Source organism: Oncorhynchus kisutch, linkage group LG3, assembly GCF_002021735.2.
Source record: "Oncorhynchus kisutch isolate 150728-3 linkage group LG3, Okis_V2, whole genome shotgun sequence".
Taxonomy (NCBI): domain Eukaryota; kingdom Metazoa; phylum Chordata; class Actinopteri; order Salmoniformes; family Salmonidae; genus Oncorhynchus; species Oncorhynchus kisutch.
Genome location: NC_034176.2, coordinates 72338218 through 72357886, shown reverse-complemented (window position 1 = coordinate 72357886; position 19669 = coordinate 72338218). Strand labels below are relative to the sequence as shown.

General features: G+C 44.2%; 1 protein-coding gene across 2 annotated transcripts in view; it reads left to right on the top strand.

Moving 5' to 3' along the window:
* The window catches only part of stk33 (serine/threonine kinase 33), a 37341-nt gene extending 18227 nt beyond the window's left edge, over window positions 1–19114 (top strand). Inside the window, exons 2-14 of one of the 2 annotated variants that reach the window (XM_031813738.1) lie at window positions 256–312; window positions 2852–2996; window positions 3522–3635; window positions 3767–3871; window positions 4019–4157; window positions 10241–10323; window positions 11159–11246; window positions 11336–11411; window positions 12017–12129; window positions 13948–14033; window positions 14224–14607; window positions 14993–15094; window positions 18021–19114. In XM_031813738.1, the coding sequence (XP_031669598.1) occupies window positions 2874–2996; window positions 3522–3635; window positions 3767–3871; window positions 4019–4157; window positions 10241–10323; window positions 11159–11246; window positions 11336–11411; window positions 12017–12129; window positions 13948–14033; window positions 14224–14607; window positions 14993–15094; window positions 18021–18341 (1734 nt within the window). In that variant the 5' untranslated portion in view covers window positions 256–312; window positions 2852–2873 and the 3' untranslated portion in view covers window positions 18342–19114. Of the gene's footprint in view, window positions 1–255; window positions 313–2851; window positions 2997–3521; window positions 3636–3766; window positions 3872–4018; window positions 4158–10240; window positions 10324–11158; window positions 11247–11335; window positions 11412–12016; window positions 12130–13947; window positions 14034–14223; window positions 14608–14992; window positions 15095–18010 lie in introns of both variants that reach the window. The other variant, XM_031813742.1, reaches the window with a different exon arrangement.
* Window positions 19115–19669: the final 555 nt, after the last annotated feature.

Sequence of the window (19669 nt, the reverse complement as noted above, 5' to 3'; positions counted from 1 at the left end):
GCATTCTCATGTTTCTTTCACACATCGTAGTTCTTGTGTGATTTAAATTTGTACATTTTATTATCTATAATATTATTATCACTGCATTGTTGGGAAAGAGCTCTCAAGGTAAGAATTTCACTGTACTGTTTTACACCTGTTGTATCCTGTGTACGTGGCGAATAAACTTAGAAACATGAAACTTATTTGACTTGTAAAATAAATCAGTGATGATTAAATGTGTATTATAACAGTATAAGCCTATTGTGTGTTCAGGTCTGATGGGCTGTGAGAAGCAGTAAACATGGAACACTTTGAGGCTGCTCCAGGTTGGTAAGTACAGTCTGCGTTGCCTTGTTGTCACTCACATACATGCTAGGCCTTTGCAATACATGGCACTTTTGCTGGCGTTGATTAATTGAAGGAAGAAAGCTGCTAACGCAAAAATGTAGTTTGTCTAACCCATCCTTTTTTGCCTCTAAATATGTAATTTGGGGCTTCATAAGTGCCAATAGTGTTTTAGTGAGCTGTTGATTAGTTTTGAGTGCAGTCGTGCCTCTTCTGTCTATACGATTCGTCATGCTAATTCACATTTTAATTAATGTCCGTCAAGCCCTATGGTTAAAGCAATATTCACAGGCTTGACTACCCCATTAGAGGCTTTAGTACTGAGTAATACATGTATATGGTTTGTTCAGATTCTCAATTCCACAGCAAGCACAGTAATTCTGATATTTTGGAAATGCTTACAATCAAATGCAATTATATTTGGGCCTATCTTTTATGGAGCCGTTATGGCAGCTCTTACTGATAGATCTAACGCATGTTCTCAATTTAGCCAGTCTGTACAGTACATTGTGTTCAATCAGTCTGAAAGCTGACATATCACTCATGTAAGGTTTCTTTTAGAATCCATTACAGTAATATCCTTCTCATGAGACTATTAGCAGATCACTCAAACATGATTGGGAGATTGGCTAAACCAAGAATGTGATAGTACTGTAAGACCCCTCTGGCTTAAAGCAATCCAAGACCTGTGGATCTGTAGTGACCCATTTTAAGGTCAGACGTCTCCCTGACCTGACCCTGATATCTCATTTCCTCCCCACTGGGCGGGCTGTCAGGTGGGCATACCCTCCCTAAGGCACCTGCAGCGCAAGACGCCGGTCCTTCCCTGTGATACACTCATCACATGCCTCCCTCTCCCACAAATGAGCTGTGATTGAGGTGATTTGGATTTCCAGAGGCTGTCACAATGGTTTTGACTAGCAAATAGACGGGTGGTAATGGAAGAGACAGGCCTGTTATGAGAGCCCTGTCAGGGCTAAGATAATGCCTCAGAGTGAAGAGGTTAAAGACACCGCTTCCCTGTTAATAATTAATTGGTGTCCATGTGGCGGATCCACTCCAACGCTCTCAGTCACTTGATAATTGCTTTACATTTAATTTGGCTTTGGAGAGCGTTTTTCAAGCCAAGTAAATTGTGCTTAGTGTTAATAATATGAACCTGTCTTCAGACACCGGTTTGGTCAGAAACCAATGGTGACGAGACAAAGGTAGGCAAAGTGTGCCAATTTGAATGCTGGAGATGGTGTCTCCATTTCTAAGTAGTTTATCTTAAACACTAATTTACACTGTCGTTTGACAGGGGGAAATATATCTATGGTTCTGTGATTTAACAAAGAAGATAATTGTTACCATATCAAAAGTTAATTTTGGGAATAATACATTTTTACAGTTGTATCATAGTATGACTAATTAGGGGATTCATAATAATATTTCTTTAACCTGGGATGGATTAAAAGAGTAGGCCTATTGTACACCACAGTAACTCACTTCTAGAATGTATTAGAATGCTATCATTTGAAATGAAAAGTCTGAATAGGCATCTTATTGCGTACTATAAGGTGGAAACGGAATGAACCCTTTACTTTTCTCAATGTCAAGTGTCTCACCTAAGCATTTCCCAACTTTAATCCTCTTAATAAAAAAAAGCTGCCAGGTGCTCTTTAGCATTTTGGGGTTCTGTGCTGCGGCAGCTTGCTCTGGTCTAAACAGTGGGGGAGAAAGAATCTGAGTTACCTTAAGTAGCAGAGCTGTCACCACAGTGACAGTGTCAGGCCTCCTACTGAGGCGCCCTCCAACTGACTGGCTCCTAAGGTCATGTGAGTTAAACTGCCCAGGTGTATCTGTGTGCTCCGGTGTGCAATTAAGTGCTAGACAAAAGAGAACCAGCAGACGTCACGCCAGACTCAGGCCCCAGAGGACAGGAGTTGCCCATCCCTGACCTATATAGTGATTAGGGCTGGCACAATTACTGCATAACCAACAGTTATGGATGAAGATGGTCATTTTAAATAAAATAACCGGTTACGTTTATTTTATACTTTTTTTGTGTGTGGCACGAACAGCTGATTGAAGACGGGGCTGCCGGGCATTCGTGCGGTTCAGTCGGTTTCTGCGGTAATGTGGATTCTTAACAATGTGATGAAACTTTGTTGCTCCTTGCTGAAACAAGCAAAGAGTTGTAGCAAACAAGTCTTTGGTTGCCTAGGCAATGCCCCCCTCCCTGCAGCAGCAGCACGGCAACACATGCAGTCAGGAGCCGAGGTGAACCCTATTAGAACGGTGACCACTGTCATTTGGCTGACCAATAACCGTCACCCACAATTCCAGTTCAACAATCCTATTTCACTGCTGAAATAATCCTGTAAAAATGTACATTGTTGTATGATTGTTAGCTGTAGTGTGATTAGACTGTATGCCTGGATGCACCCAGAAGGGGTCATCTCAGTCTGCCTTCCGTTCCTTCCCTGAGTTGTATTGTGTGTGTGTGTGTGTATGTGTGTGTGTGTGTGCGCGCTTCACCCAGCTATAAAGCTCCTCATCTGTAGATGACACCAGCAGATGTTCGTGGAGCTGGCATGAAAATGGCTTCTCAGTGGAACACTGCCCGTGTGAGCAGTGCAGAGAGGAAGGTGCCCCACACCCGTATGGAGGATGAGGCTGACCTCCAGGTAGGTAGAGACCACATCCATGTTTATTCCCAGTTTCCCCCCCACCGCCCTGGGGCACTAGTACCACCCTCTACCTGTCCCCTGCTGACCTCTATACTGCCTCCATCTGCACCAGTTTGCTCCTGATTCCACCCCCTCTCTCGGGGCTTCGGATGCTCTCTTTGCCAAATCTGCAGCAGGCAGTGCTCAGCCTTGCATGCGCAGAGATAATGATCAAGTTAATTAGACCTGAGATTGAATGAACTGCGGCAGCAACTTAATCATTTGTAACTTGATTAGAAATACTTTATTCTGCAACTCCAGAGACGGGCAAACTTTCCTTATTTGAGTGCTTGAAAATTAAGGTCCACTTTAGGATTCAGGTCTTGAGATAATGTTGCAATAGAAGCAGGGAAATAAATCCGAGCTCGTATACTCAAACAAGCCCATAAGCTGAGGGTAAATTTCCTTGTGAATGGTTTTACTGAGTTGACAGAGCAGATGTGGGTTGCCTTACTGTTAATGGTTCCTCTGTTATCCCCATAGCAAATATACTCATTTGGGAGGAAATTAGGTCAAGGTAGCTTTGGGGTCGTCTGTGAAGCCACCCACAACGAGACAAGGAAGAAATGGGCTATTAAGAAGGTGAACAAAGAGAAGGTGAGTGCATTAGTTTTTCCCATGGGCCGTGGTGAAAAGAGACACTCTAAAGTCAGTCTAAAGTCAGTCTAATGGCTACTAGAACAGCCCCACACCTCAGTGCACTCACTCAGCTTCTTCCCTCCATGCAGGCTGGAAGTTCAGGTGTCAAACTGTTGGAACGGGAAGTGAGCATCCTGAAACGTGTGAACCATGCACACATAATACATCTGGAGGAAGTCTTTGAAACACAAAAGGTAAGGGATGCTTTCTTAGAAGTAATGGAGTCAATATCTCAGTAGTGTGCGTGCAGGCGATTGCGTAAGCACCATGAATGAGAGCGAGGCTGGTCAGATCTATTTGTGGGGGCCATTATCAGTCTGTGTGCTGTGCTTTGTGTCCAGAGGATGTATCTGGTTACTGAGCTGTGTGAGGGAGGGGAGCTGAAGGAGCTCCTTCAGAAGAACACACGCTTCACAGAGGAGGAGACCAGGCACATCATCAACAGCCTGGCTGAGGCCATCGTCTACCTGCATAAGAAGGGTAATATGACTGAATAAGTTATAGGTTTCACAGCGTTACAAGGATCTACATTTGAACATTTTACACGGTGAAACTTTATTTCAAGCAACAATAAAGGAAGGGTAAGAAGCAGAATATCAGACTGCCTTCTTTTACCTTTATGAAACATAACTAACTAATCTAGGTGCACTGATTAAATCATTCCAACATTAATGCAAACAGTACAGACAATGTGTTGTATGAGTAAATTGTGTGCGGGGACAATGTTCAAATTGGTGATATCACGATCACATCGTACTCAAATTAGTCAAATTGCTTTGGCCTCAATGACATGTGATAATCAGGGAGATGATACCACGTTATGGCTCTCTGTCATTATAGAACCTGGCTTATTCTAATAATGAGATAATAATGAACAACTGCCAGGCAAAAACGGTAGCCCTTTTAATTGAGTCTGAAGGGTTTATTTGAAGATGCTGTTTTTCCCCCTGCTGATGGTGAAATCTCTAGTTAGAGGTAATTTAGGACGTTGCTTGGCAATGAGACACCATTACATGGGGCTAATGACTCATTTACAACGAGCTGGGGAGGAATACAGATTAATAGGTGTGTTTTCACACTAAGAGTCCCTCTGCGCTGTTGTGCCGCACTTCTATGGCGACTAATGATACCAGTGGGGATGTGATGCTAAAGGTTAGCAGTGACTGTCACAGGTAGTGGCCTTAAAGGGCAATTCCACCACTTTTCAACCACATTTTCATTATCTCCAGCTCAATAGCAGTGTACATAATGAAAACGGTGCACCAGTACGTTTTGTGGAAATAAATATAAATCAAATCAAATCAAATGTTATTTGTCACATACACATGGTTAGCAGATGTTAATGCGAGTGTAGCGAAATGCTTGTGCTTCTAGTTCCGACAATGCAGTAATAACCAACAAGTAATCTAACTAACAATTCCAAAACTACTGTCTTATACACAGTGTAAGGGGATAAAGAATATGTACATAAGGATATATGAATGAGTGATGGTACAGAGCAGCATAGGCAAGATACAGTAGATGGTATCGAGTACAGTATATACATATGAGATGAGTATGTAAACAAAGTGGCATAGTTAAAGTGGCTAGTGATACATGTATTACATAAGGATACAGAAGATGATATAGAGTACAGTATATACGTATGCATATGAGATGAATAATGTAGGGTAAGTAACATTATATAAGGTAGCATTGTTTAAAGTGGCTAGTGATATATTTACATCATTTCCCATCAATTCCCATTATTAAAGTGGCTGGAGTTGAGTCAGTGTCAGTGTGTTGGCAGCAGCCACTCAATGTTAGTGGTGGCTGTTTAACAGTCTGATGGCCTTGAGATAGAAGCTGTTTTTCAGTCTCTCGGTCCCAGCTTTGATGCACCTGTACTGACCTCGCCTTCTGGATGATAGCGGGGTGAACAGGCAGTGGCTCGGGTGGTTGATGTCCTTGATGATCTTTATGGCCTTCCTGTAACATCGGGTGGTGTAGGTGTCCTGGAGGGCAGGTAGTTTGCCCCCGGTGATGCGTTGTGCAGACCTCACTACCCTCTGGAGAGCCTTACGGTTGAGGGCGGAGCAGTTGCCGTACCAGGCGGTGATACAGCCCGCTAGGATGCTCTCGATTGTGCATCTGTAGAAGTTTGTGAGTGCTTTTGGTGACAAGCTGAATTTCTTCAGCCTCCTGAGGTTGAAGAGGCGCTGCTGCGCCTTCTTCACAATGCTCTCTGTGTGAGTGGACCAATTCAGTTAGTCTGTGATGTGTATGCCGAGGAACGTAACACTTGCTACCCTCTCCACTACTGTTCCATCGATGTGGATAGGGGGGTGTTCCCTCTGCTGTTTCCTGAAGTCCACAATCATCTCCTTAGTTTTGTTGACGTTGAGTGTGAGGTTATTTTCCTGACACCACACTCCGAGGGCCCTCACCTCCTCCCTGTAGGCCGTCTCGTCGTTGTTGGTAATCAAGCCTACCACTGTTGTGTCGTCCGCAAACTTGATGATTGAGTTGGAGGCGTGCGTGGCCGCGCAGTCGTGGGTGAACAGGGAGTACAGGAGAGGGCTCAGAACGCACCCTTGTGGGGCCCCAGTGTTGAGGATCAGCGGGGAGGAGATGTTGTTGCCTACCCTCACCACCTGGGGGCGGCCCGTCAGGAAGTCCAGTACCCAGTTGCACAGGGCGGGGTCGAGACCCAGGGTCTCGAGCTTGATGACGAGCTTGGAGGGTACTATGGTGTTGAATGCCGAGCTGTAGTCAATGAACAGCATTCTCACATAGGTATTCCTCTTGTCCAGATGGGTTAGGGCAGTGTGCAGTGTGGTTGAGATTGCATCGTCTGTGGACCTATTTGGGCGGTAAGCAAATTGGAGTGGGTCTAGGGTGTCAGGTAGGGTGGAGGTTATATGGTCCTTGACTAGTCTCTCAAAGCACTTCATGATGACGGAAGTGAGTGCTACGGGGTGGTAGTCGTTTAGCTCAGTTACCTTAGCTTTCTTGGGAACAGGAACAATGGTGGCCCTCTTGAAGCATGTGGGAACAACAGACTGGTATAGGGATTGATTGAATATGTCCGTAAACACACCGGCCAGCTGGTCTGCGCATGCTCTGAGGGTGCGGCTGGGGATGCCGTCTGGGCTTGCAGCCTTGCGAGGGTTAACACGTTTAAATGTCTTACTCACCTCGGCTGCAGTGAAGGAGAGACCGCATGTTTTCGTTGCAGGCCGTGTCAGTGGCACTGTATTGTCCTCAAAGCGGGCAAAAAAGTTATTTAGTCTGCCTGGGAGCAAGACATCCTGGTCCGTGACTGGGCTGGATTTCTTCCTGTAGTCTGTGATTGACTGTAGACCCTGCCACATGCCTCTTGTGTCTGAGCCTTTGAATTGAGATTCTACTTTGTCTCTGTACTGACGCTTAGCTTGTTTGATAGCCTTGCGGAGGGAATAGCTGCACTGTTTGTATTCGGTCATGTTACCAGACACCTTGCCCTGATTAAAAGCAGTGGTTCGCGCTTTCAGTTTCACGCGAATGCTGCCATCAATCCACGGTTTCTGGTTAGGGAATGTTTTAATCGTTGCTATGGGAACGACATCTTCAACGCACGTTCTAATGAACTCGCACACCGAATCAGCGTATTCGTCAATATTGTTATCTGACGCAATACAAAACATATCCCAGTCCACGTGATGGAAGCAGTCTTGGAGTGTGGAGTCAGCTTGGTCGGACCAGCGTTGGACAGACCTCAGCGTGGGAGCCTCTTGTTTTAGTTTCTGTCTGTAGGCAGGGATCAACAAAATGGAGTCGTGGTCAGCTTTTCCGAAAGGGGGGCGGGGCAGGGCCTTATATGCGTCGTGGAAGTTAGAGTAACAATGATCCAAGGTCTTTCCACCCCTGGTTGCGCAATCGCTATGCTGATAAAATTTAGGGAGTCTTGTTTTCAGATTAGCCTTGTTAAAATCCCCAGCTACAATGAATGCAGCCTCCGGATAAATGGTTTCCAGTTTGCAAAGAGTTAAATAAAGTTCGTTCAGAGCCATCGATGTGTCTGCTTGGGGGGGGATATATACGGCTGTGATTATAATCGAAGAGAATTCTCTTGGTAGATAATGCGGTCTACTTTTGATTGTGAGGAATTCTAAATCAGGTGAACAGAAGGATTTGAGTTCCTGTATATTTCTTTCATCACACCATGTCACGTTAGCCATAAGGCATACGCCCCCGCCCCTCTTCTTACCAGAAAAATGTTTGTTTCTGTCGGCGCGATGCGTGGAGAAACCCGTTGGCTGCACCGCCTCGGATAGCGTCTCTCCAGTGAGCCATGTTTCCGTGAAGCAAAGAACTTTACAGTCTCTGATGTCCCTCTGGAATGCTACCCTTGCTCGGATTTCATCAACCTTGTTGTCAAGAGACTGGACATTGGCAAGAAGAATGCTAGGGAGTGGTGCACGGTGTGCCCGTCTCCGGAGTCTGACCAGAAGACCGCCTCGTTTCCCTCTTTTTCGGAGTCTTTTTTTTGGGTCGCTGCATGGGATCCACTCCGTTGTCCTGTTTGTAAGGCAGAACACAGGATCCGCGTCGCGAAAAACATATTCTTGGTCGTACTGATGGTGAGTTGACGCTGATCTTATATTCAGTAGTTCTTCTCGACTGTATGTAATGAAACCTAAGATGACCTGGGGTACTAATGTAAGAAATAACACGTAAAAAAACAAAAAACTGCATAGTTTCTTAGGAACGCGAAGCGAGGCGGCCATCTCTGTCGGCGCCGGAAGTAGTTGTTTTCAGATATGTAGACACTGGTTTGGTGCTGGAGATGATGAATATGAGGTAAAGTGGAGGAATTGTCCTTTTAACCATATATAAGCAGCATGCAAATTCATTACTTTTTGAAAAGGAAATATGACAAATTGTTTAGTAAAGACATTGATATGATACATTCATTTTGCAGAGAACGATTTGGTCCCATGGAATATTACTATGAATTCTGTGAACCATTTGTTCATTGTACTATTAGTTCTTCACAATGCTGTTGTTACTACATAAATATAGAGGTTCATCCACTGCTGTACACCCCAGAGTCTTTTTATTCAGTCCATATCTTCCTGAGCTCAATCTACATGACATTAGAGCAGAGGTAACAATATATTAGAGGTCAGCATGCTCCGCCCCTCTCCCAAAATCACTTTAACCGAGCTGAACTTTAAGACTCCAGGGGAGAGAACTTCTCAAAAACGAATATGTGTGCAGAGACACTTTATTTTCCATCCCATCAAGTCAATCTAGCAGCAGCATCTAATCTAACCTTTATAACTCTCTCAAACGTCTCCGAATCCTCTGCTCCATTCTGCACATCTCCTTTAATGACCACTGATACTTTGTGGCTCACCATTTTTAAGAGGAGGTTGATATCTAGAGATTTGTCATAGGGATTGCTTGAATTTAGCAAGACGCTCATGGTTTTCCTGAGGATAAAGTAGCTGTTTTTGTCACAATCTCTGGGACTTCAGCTGGGGCGGAACCCCTCTCTTTCTCAGTGAATCAAACTCATTCCCAGTGGAATGCTCGATGACATCCATGTACACTCGTAAAACTTCTATTAGATCAAATATGCCACACACAGCAAAAAAGCCATTCAATTTTTTGTCACCAAATTTGACACGAATTGCAAAAAACCTATATCTCCCTCACTAACTTTAAGCATCAGCTGTAAGAGCAGCTTATCGATCACTGCACCTGTACACAGCCCATCTATAAATAGCCCACCCAACTACCTCATCCCCATATTGTTATTTATTTATTTTTGCTCCTTTGCACCCCAGTATCTCTACTTGCACATTCATCTTCAGCACATCTATCACTCCAGTGTTTAATTGCTAAATTGTAATTATTTCGCCAATATGGCCTATTTATTGCCTGTACCTCCCTAATCTTACTACATTTGCACACACTGTATATAGATATTCCTATTGCGTTATTGACTGTATGTTTGTTTATCCCATGTGTAACTCTGTGTTGTTTGTGTCGCACTGCTTTGCTTCATCTTGGCCAGGTCGCAGTTGTAAATGACAACTTGTTCTCAACTGGCCTACCTGGTTAAATAAAGGTGAAATGAAAAAAATGGACCTCCATACAAAAACTCCTTACTTTGTGAGCAATTTTTCATGTATATATTTTTAAACGTCACCTGTTGGAGAAGACAGATTTTGGGTCCACTTATCCCTCTCGCTTCGCCTGACTCCCTCTCGCTTCGCATGACTCACACATTTCAGTTAATTACTATAGCTCCCGCCTTGAGCCATCATTTTGTAAATGCCGGATCTCTACGATAAGACACATCATTCACCGAAGTTTGGTCAAAATCGTTCAGTACTGTCTGAGATGGTGTACGGACCCACTGAGACAGATCCACAGTCCCTTCCCCTGATTTCATCGTGGGGGACAATTACACATTGTAGATTTAGCCTTTAAATGCTTTTAACCATCATACTTGTCCTCTCTGCTAAAGGCCTTTTGAAAGCCATTATGGTTGGTTCTTCTCATAATAACGGTGTTTCTTTTTTGTATTTCAGACATAGTTCACCGGGACCTGAAACTGGAGAACATTCTAGTGAAGAGTTACCATGGTGTTGATAATGACATGATCAATATCAAGGTGAGACGGCGACACAAACTGGAAGACATTCACTGCTGTTTCTCATCCAGCCAGTCTGTGGGGACTTAAGGACAGGCTCCTCATGTGTTTTTGTTTTTTCCCCACTCTCCCCCTAAATGGTTTTAAATGCTACCTCATTATGACAGACCCCCTTTTGGTTCCCCTTTATATCACGCCGTACAGAAGGGTGAATCAAGAGCATCTTTTAAGACAAATTACCGCCTGCTCCCAGCATGTTGTGTGCATTGACGGAGCACAGGCTGAAGCAGATACCTGGAGCGTGGGCTCAAACAAGGCAGAGCGGCAGCATAAATCACGCACACACACACTGCTGAAAGACAGCGTTGTTCTGGCACGGTATAAAAGGCTTTTATCTGTCAGGAGGAGGTCATCTCTCCTGGATATTTTCTCCTGTTGTATATCTCATTAACTTAATCATTATGATACACCCCTCACTATTGTCATTGGTTGCACTAATTGCACTGTTTGTCTACATAACCTGGTTCAAGTATTCATGACATTACCCTGAAGAAGGCAAAGTGATGCCAAACGTTGGTAAATACCCAATACTGGGAGTTTCTAGATTGAGTGTGCAACTTTCTTTAGTTTACAGTATTTCTCCTGCCTGCCATTATATACTACATGAGACCAGACAGCATGTACAGCTCATATTTGTTATTCATCTAACATAGAGAGACCCAGTTATTGTTGCTCTTCAAGTAAATCTTGTTTTGTCTGATAAATAACCCCACAAGAAAGGATTTGATATGAGATGGATACATGCAGTAGGCCTGCGTGTGTATCAGTGTCTGCTGTCGGCCCTCTCTCCTCCCAGGTGACAGACTTTGGGTTGTCAGTGAAGAAGGGGGGTGTTGGCAGTGAGAACATGCTGAAAGCCACCTGTGGGACTCCTATCTACATGGGTAAGACTGACACGCTCAGCTCCTACACACAAAGATCACATCATATTAGAGTAGTCCTGTTAAAACCGGTCCTCTCCTCTCTGTTTCAGCTCCTGAGGTGATCAATGCTCATGAGTACAGTCAGCAGTGTGATGTGTGGAGTATTGGGGTCATCATGTACATGCTGTAAGCAATGCACCCACCCATCTCTCCTTTATCACTGCCTGTCTTTCTGGTCTGTGTCTCTCCCTCTCACTGTAGCAGCTTTTCCTATACTATGTGCAGTTCACCCAGTGACCGATCAACTAGTAGTATAGTTTTCGAGGCCTGTGTCACTGACAGGGCTGTGTGACTGACAGGACTGCCTTCCCGTAGCCTTTGTGACTGACAGGACTGCCTCCCCGTAACCTTTGTGACTGACAGGACTGCCTCCCCGTAGCCTTTGTGACTGACAGGACTGTCTCCCCGTAGCCTTTGTGACTGACAGGACTGCCTCCCCGTAGCCTTTGTGACAGACCGGACTGCCTCCCCGTAGCCTTTGTGACTGACAGGACTGTCCCCCCGTAGCCTTTGTGACTGACAGGACTGCCTCCCCGTAGCCTTTGTGACTGACAGGACTGCCTCCCTGTAGGCTGTGTGACTGACAGGACTGCCTCCCCGTAGACTTTGTGACTGACAGGACTGCCTCCCCGTAGCCTTTGTGACTGACAGGACTGCCTCCCCATAGCCTTTGTGACTGACAGGACTGCCTCCCTGTAGCCTTTGTGACTGACAGGACTGCCTCCCTGTAGGCTGTGTGGGGAACCTCCATTCATCGCCACCTCTGAGGAAAGACTCTTTGAGATGATCAAGAAGGGAGAACTCCACTTTGTCGGACCCATCTGGGACTCTATCAGTGATGCAGGTGACATACAGTAGTACTGCTTCTCAACCTCTCTGACTTCTATTTGTAACATCTCTGGTGATATGGAACTCTAAGGACACATGGTACTTGACCACATCCAGGTTGAGCTGATACAGTGCCTTGCGAAAGTATTCGGCCCCCTTGAACTTTGCGACCTTTTGCCACATTTCAGGCTTCAAACATAAAGATATAAAACTGTATTTTTTTGTGAAGAATCAACAACAACTGGGACACAATCATGAAGTGGAACAACATTTATTGGATATTTCAAACTTTTTTAACAAATCAAAAACTGAAAAATTGGGCGTGCAAAATTATTCAGCCCCTTTACTTTCAGTGCAGCAAACTCTCTCCAGAAGTTCAGTGAGGATCTCTGAATGATCCAATGTTGACCTAAATGACTAATGATGATAAATACAATCCACCTGTGTGTAATCAAGTCTCCGTATAAATGCACCTGCACTGTGATAGTCTCAGAGGTCCGTTAAAAGCGCAGAGAGCATCATGAAGAACAAGGAACACACCAGGCAGGTCCGAGATACTGTTGTGAAGAAGTTTAAAGCCGGATTTGGATACAAAAAGATTTCCCAAGCGTTAAACATCCCAAGGAGCACTGTGCAAGCGATAATATTGAAATGGAAGGAGTATCAGACCACTGCAAATCTACCAAGACCTGGCCGTCCCTCTAAACTTTCAGCTCATACAAGGAGAAGACTGATCAGAGATGCAGCCAAGAGGCCCATGATCACTCTTGATGAACTGCAGAGATCTACCACTGAGGTGGGAGACTCTGTCCATAGGACAACAATCAGTCGTATATTGCGCAAATCTGGCCTTTATGGAAGAGTGGCAAGAAGAAAGCCATTTCTTAAAGATATCCATAAAAAGTGTTGTTTAAAATTTGCCACAAGCCACCTGGGAGACACACCAAACATGTGGAAGAAGGTGCTCTGGTCAGATGAAACCAAAATTGAACTTTTTGGCAACAATGCAAAACGTTATGTTTGGCGTAAAAGCAACACAGCTCATCACCCTGACCACACCATCCCCACTGTCAAACATGGTGGTGGCAGCATCATGGTTTGGGCCTGCTTTTCTTCAACAGGGACAGGGAAGATGGTTAAAATTGATGGGAAGATGGATGGAGCCAAATACAGGACCATTCTGGAAGAAAACCTGATGGAGTCTGCAAAAGACCTGAGACTGGGACGGAGATTTGTCTTCCAACAAGACAATGATCCAAAACATAAAGCAAAATCTACAATGGAATGGTTCAAAAATAAACATATCCAGGTGTTAGAATGGCCAAGTCAAAGTCCAGACCTGAATCCAATCGAGAATCTGTGGAAAGAACTGAAAACTGCTGTTCACAAATGCTCTCCATCCAACCTCACTGAGCTCGAGCTGTTTTGCAAGGAGGAATGGGAAAAAATTTCAGTCTCTCGATTTGCAAAACTGATAGAGACATACCCCAAGCGACTTACAGCTGTAATCGCAGCAAAAGGTGGCGCTACAAAGTATTAACTTAAGGGGGCTGAATAATTTTGCACGGCCAATTTTTCCGTTTTTGATTTGTTAAAAAAGTTTGAAATATCCAATAAATGTCGTTCCACTTCATGATTGTGTCCCACTTGTTGTTGATTCTTCACAAAACAATACAGTTTTATAACTTTATGTTTGAAGCCTGAAACGTGGCAAAAGGTCGCAAAGTTCAAGGGGGCCGAATACTTTCGCAAGGCACTGTAGGTCCTTCTTACAATGGTTATTATTACATGACTTTAACATAGCATACTGACTGTCACATTTTTATCTCACCAGCCAAAAAAGTGTTGAGTTGCCTCCTGAAAGTTGATCCCGCCCATCGCATCACAGCCAATGAGCTGCTGGATAACCCCTGGATCACGGTAAGGGGCTGATCCACCCAGCTACATTTCACATTAACACTAATGAGTACAGGAAGGACTCTCTGGTATTGCTGCATGATGGGGTTGGGAATTGGTATCTCACAGCCTGGTTTATGGGGTTTATTGCAATGTGGTGATATTAACCCTTTAGAGGGGATCTAACATTAGGTAGTGGTACTGTGTCTTACAGGGTGACACCAACACTTTGGCCACACCCACCAACGTGCTGGAGATGATGCGTCTGTTCCGGGATGACCCGGAGGAGGCGGAGAGAGAGGAGGAGAGCGAGGTGGTCAGTGATGTGCTGAACGAGCTCTCTCTCAGCTGCTCTCAGGACAGCCTGACTCTGGAACCCAGGGCAACGCTGGAGGACGGGGCAGGATCAGAGCATACAGTAACACTGGAACCTAGGGTTAGGCCTGAGAACAGGGCAGGGATGGAGGGTGGGGCCAGGCTGGAGGACCAGGTAAGGCCGGAGCCCAGGGTGGCCTCAGCATGCAGGAACATTGCTGAGCTCAGCTATGAGGGAGACACAGACAGTAGCAGCAGCAAACCCACCACCCCCACCAAACAGGTACTGTAGTATGCAAAGTTACCACATATACTGTACACACAACTCAGTCACGCCATGAAACTCATCATGACCTGCCACTTCATAGGTGTTAGGTTCAAAATAACCTATTTCACTAAACCCACCATGACTCAAGCTCTGGTTTAAAATGAGCCTTCTTGGCAAGTGAGCTGTTTCAGTTACACACTGGTATACGATCGTCCATTTCCCTTCCACTTCCACCTCAATGAGCTTATGTGGTAATGATCTTGTTTTTGACTAAAGACTAGCTCTCTGTTGCGTAGCTATACTTAAAGCATGGGAGTTATCACCCAGCGGTTCAGGCGCTCTACAATATTTAGGGTTGTTCAACACCCCCCTCCCCCGATATCTCTGTAATCCACTGTAGAGACAGAAGAAGAAGAAGGTTGCTTCCTCATCGTCCAATGGACTGAAAACCAACAGCTCTGCTATGAAGGTCTGCAACTCACTCAGTCCCCCCACTTCACAGGTCAGTCGTTTAGCAGTCTGTCTGCAAAGTCCTCTTCTCACAACACTGGGAGTTAGGCTACCATTAGATATTTGTTTTTTGACAGTTTCGACAATCGTTTTTTTTCTGATATTGATGCAATAAAGATGATTACAACTTTTCATCGTGCAAACATGGTTTGAATTTGTCACACGGGCCATTGATTAATGTATCTAATGTTAAGCCAAGCTGAATCTCTATTTGTCTTCACAAAACAGCCTGGAAGTTATAAGATCTGATTCAAAATGGGTTGATTTGTTAAAGATCCCCACCCGAGGGCAGTGCCACCCCTATTTCGACGTAATTCCTGTCTTGTAGCGGAAATTGTTGTTTAGGTTCCACCTCCGAAGAATAACACAGGCTGCTAATAAATATTCATGAATTGGGGGTGGGAACATTTCCACGTGGAGTGGAGAAAAACAACAAGCAGGGTGCTGATGGCTGTCAGTGTAGCTAGCTAGCATGCTAACTTTATCTAGCTAGCTAATGTTATCTGTTGTTCAAAAGATTAGCCAGCTAGGCTATGGCTGGTTCTGGAGCTGGATTTGTCATAAGCATGTAGGGCAGGGATGGGCAATTTTGAGGGTGTGGACCACAACAAATCTGAACTCATCGTGAGGGGCCGCAGTTGCTCACGGGTTTGTGTACTCGCATCCAATAAAGCAAGTTTGCTTAAATTAAGCACATTTTGCCGTGGAGCGGAGAGAAAGATTAGCTCTTTTACGGATCATTTCCTGCTATTGTACACATTTTGCCGTAGGGTGGAAATAAATGTTTTCCATTTTTAATATGATATCTAAGTGAGACCGCTGGCCGCTAAGCTAACTTAGCAATCACGTTTTTTTTTGTGTTTTTTGCTGACATGGGCTAATTGACTGACTATCACTAGCTAGGTTTCCATCCAATTGGAGACAGATTTTCATGTGAATATCCTAGAATCCGTATAAAGAAAATGTGAACATTTTACCAGCTGTGGTATGTTTCCATCAAATGGACTTGTTTCAGATAAATGATGACCTAGTGCTCACAAAATATACATTTTCATAAAAGTGTTTATGTACCGAATAAAACTCAAAAGTTTGACATGTTTCCATCTGATTTCCAACTCTAACAATACTTTTGTCACAAAAACTGTTGCGTTAAATAGCAAATGTGCCTACTCTGGGCTTGGCACCTGCGCTCAAGCCAACAGCTCACAGGTACAGTGTGGGGAGGCTGTGCGAGTTGTCTAGATTTCGTTTATTAGGATCCCCATTAGCTACTGCACATTCAGCAGCTACTCTTCCTGGGGTCCACATAAAAATTAAATGCATGACAAAGTACAGACCAGTAATAGATAAGAACAACACAAGATATTACATTAAATTCAAATAAATACCAATAAAATATGACTTTTATACATAGTAAAGACACCAAGAGACAACTAAAATACTATCTAGTATATAAAATAATAGTGTCTAGTCTACATGATGAGATTATTATGGATAAGAGAGAGAATATTTTTATTTTTCAAATGGCAATCAAGCATTGATCGTCATGTAGCGTAATAAACTGCAAGGTTTCCCGAGTCGTAATGGGAGGACTACACACACCATATCATCGGGTGAATCCAAATTGACTTCGATATGATGGTTATATCAATATTTGTGCATACGGGCCGCCATTTCTCGAATAATCAATTTTACCAAAACAAAAAGATCCCATCAGGTCGAACGAACAAATTATCTGTCAGCATTTATAAAATTGCACTGAAACCTCCTGTTTTCATCACAGCTGCCTTGATATTTATTTATTTATTTTCTCTCCAATTTTGATCTCGTCTCATTGTTGCAACTCCCCAACGGGGTCGGGAAGCGAAGGTCGAGTCATGCGTCCTCCAAAACATGACAAACCACGCTTCTTAACACCTGCTTGCTTGACCCGGAAACTAGCTGTACCAATGTGTCAGAGGAAAAAACGTTCAACTGACGACTGAAGTCAGCCTGCAGGTGCCCGGCCCACCAAAGGAGACGCTAGAGCGCGATGAGACAAGTAGAACCCCAGTAGTGATGCCACAACATTGCAATGCAGTGCCTTGGACCGCTGTGCCACTCAGGAGGCGCCTAATGATTTATTTCTATACAATATGACTTAACTCGCATAAAAACTGTGGATGGAAACGTGGTTACTGACTGACATAACAAGAAAAATAATCTGCTGATGCACAACCAAATTGCAAAATTGTACCTTGTGTATTCTACCGTTCCAAGGGCTTTCAAACCGCGGGCCTCCAGTTGCCCATCCCTGATGTAGGGATACTTTGCCACAGGTGGATAGGGGAAACAAGTTACTTTGACTTTGTCATCTATTGTTATCTCCAGTTTTGGCGTTTTCCATAAATTATCTATTATATTTCTCAGCTCAGTCGGAACTCGCAAACTTTGCAGGTGTTTATGATTAATAAACAATGCCATGCTGGTGGGTGGTACCATTCAACTAAAACCCAGCCCTGAAACAAAATATTGGCTAAGAAGAACGTGCATGTCATTTCATAGGAAAATACATGTTATTGGCACGAATTTGCACGAAGTGGGCAATTTGGGTTTGTCACATCAAGCCCAAATATATTATACTTTGACTTAAAACAATGAATTATTGACTTCAATCGTTGTGCAACACCATGAGTAAGCTCTGGCAATTGTCTTTCAGCTCAAAAAAGTGGATTTCTACTAGTGTGGGTGTTTTAATGCTTTTTGGCCATCATGTTGGTGCTGTTGATATTCACTCACCACTAGATGGTGACAGATTTACCTAGAAGGTGAGCTGAGCTAGTGACAGATCCAGTAGATGTTGTTCTGTAGAGGTGATCCTGTTGTATTGGCCTTGTGTGAGATGAATGTGAGTATCTTATCTTTGCAGTCCCATACAGGTGGCAAACTCTCCAGGCAGTCGAGTGCAAATCGTCTCAGCCCACAGGACAAGAGCGAGACCCACCCAACCTCTTCCCCAGTGGGGCCAGCTCCCAAACCAGCGGCCGGTCCAGGGAAGGCAGAGGCCCACAAACCCCCCCACACCCCCTCTGGCTCTAGGCCTGGGAGCCGCTCCCCACGACCACCTCTCTGCAGCAGGCATAAGAAGAGCTCCTAGGCACCAGCAGCAGAGTCCCCATCCCCATGGGCGCGGCGTGCCAAAGGAGAGGACCCCAGTCAGAGGTGTACCCTTGGGGGTGGCAGGCCTGCTAGACACATGACCTGTTGGTATTCATCTATCCACTGTGTGACACACACCAGCCCTGGACTGAATGAATAGTCTCTCACACACCCACTGTGATGTTGTTTTAGAATGGCCAGTAGACAGATGCTGAAGATAGGTTTGTCAGTAGCATCAGCTTGAATGCATTCAGAGGGTAAACCAGCATGCTGTGGAATCAGGAGAGCAAATAATTGACCTAGCAATAATTTCACAGTAAAGCACCTGATTCCTGTTGTTCAAACTATCCCTGTTGTGACCCCATTGACCTATCTAAGGCTACCTGTTGTTTCTGTTATGCTTAGTTACATACTTTGTCTGCATTTTCCATATCAAACTCACTGACAGTCTGAGTCGTTTCAAAATACAATCATTAAAAAGTAGATGGGGGAAACTCAAAGGGAGTGTTCATCTCTCTTATTTATTCCGTTGGGCATAATTCATGATTTATTAGTGGTACACTGGGTTGTGTAGCTGTTAGTATACTTTTACAGTACATAGAAAACACTATTTCATTCAGTATCCTAACGGGCATATTTGATATGTAAGATCTTCAAAGTGCTTTGTTTTTCCACACAAATGTCATTAACATAAAACTAGTCCAACATTCATTAGTAGTCAGTGGCGACCAGGGGCGCAAGCTTGTCTGCTGTTTATTCTTTTCATTGAGCTGTTCTTAGGATGATTTAAGGATGATTGCCAAGCATCATGAGAAGAAACTAATGTACAGAAACTCCATTATTTTGTGTTCAATAAACATAATCAGAAATGTGATTTATTTTTTTGTGATTTTGTGATAACTTTTCCGTTATTCTGTTTTGATCTCTCACTTTTTCTAAAAATAAAATAAAAATGCAGTTGACCCTCTTGGTGTCAATACAGACCGCCAGTGGCACACAGGCTGGTTACGCACCATCAAAACGCAGGGGATTGGGACTGAGGGCAACCATGGCTCTAATCTCGTTTGGGAGGCCATTGAAAGCAGCAGGAGCTACTTTGAGGGCTCTGCCATTCAATCACAGGTCTTTCTGCTGTAGAGAGAATAATCCCCAGCATAGATACAACATTAAAGTAGTCAAGCAGAACCCACAGAGGCTGTATTTCAAATCCACCCATTTGCATCTTGAAGTGAATGTGTGCAGACAGTGGAGCACGGATTGAGCAGAGGCTTTCTCTCTCTGTGTGTATGTGTGTGGTGGTTGGATTAGCTCTTTTGATGTGAAGCACATGGCACATTTTTCCTTTTGGGTGATTGGTTCACGGCCTTTAAACTGTGTAAATAGCTCCCTTTTATCAAAGGCTGCCAGTGCTTTGTCCAGGTAGGCATGC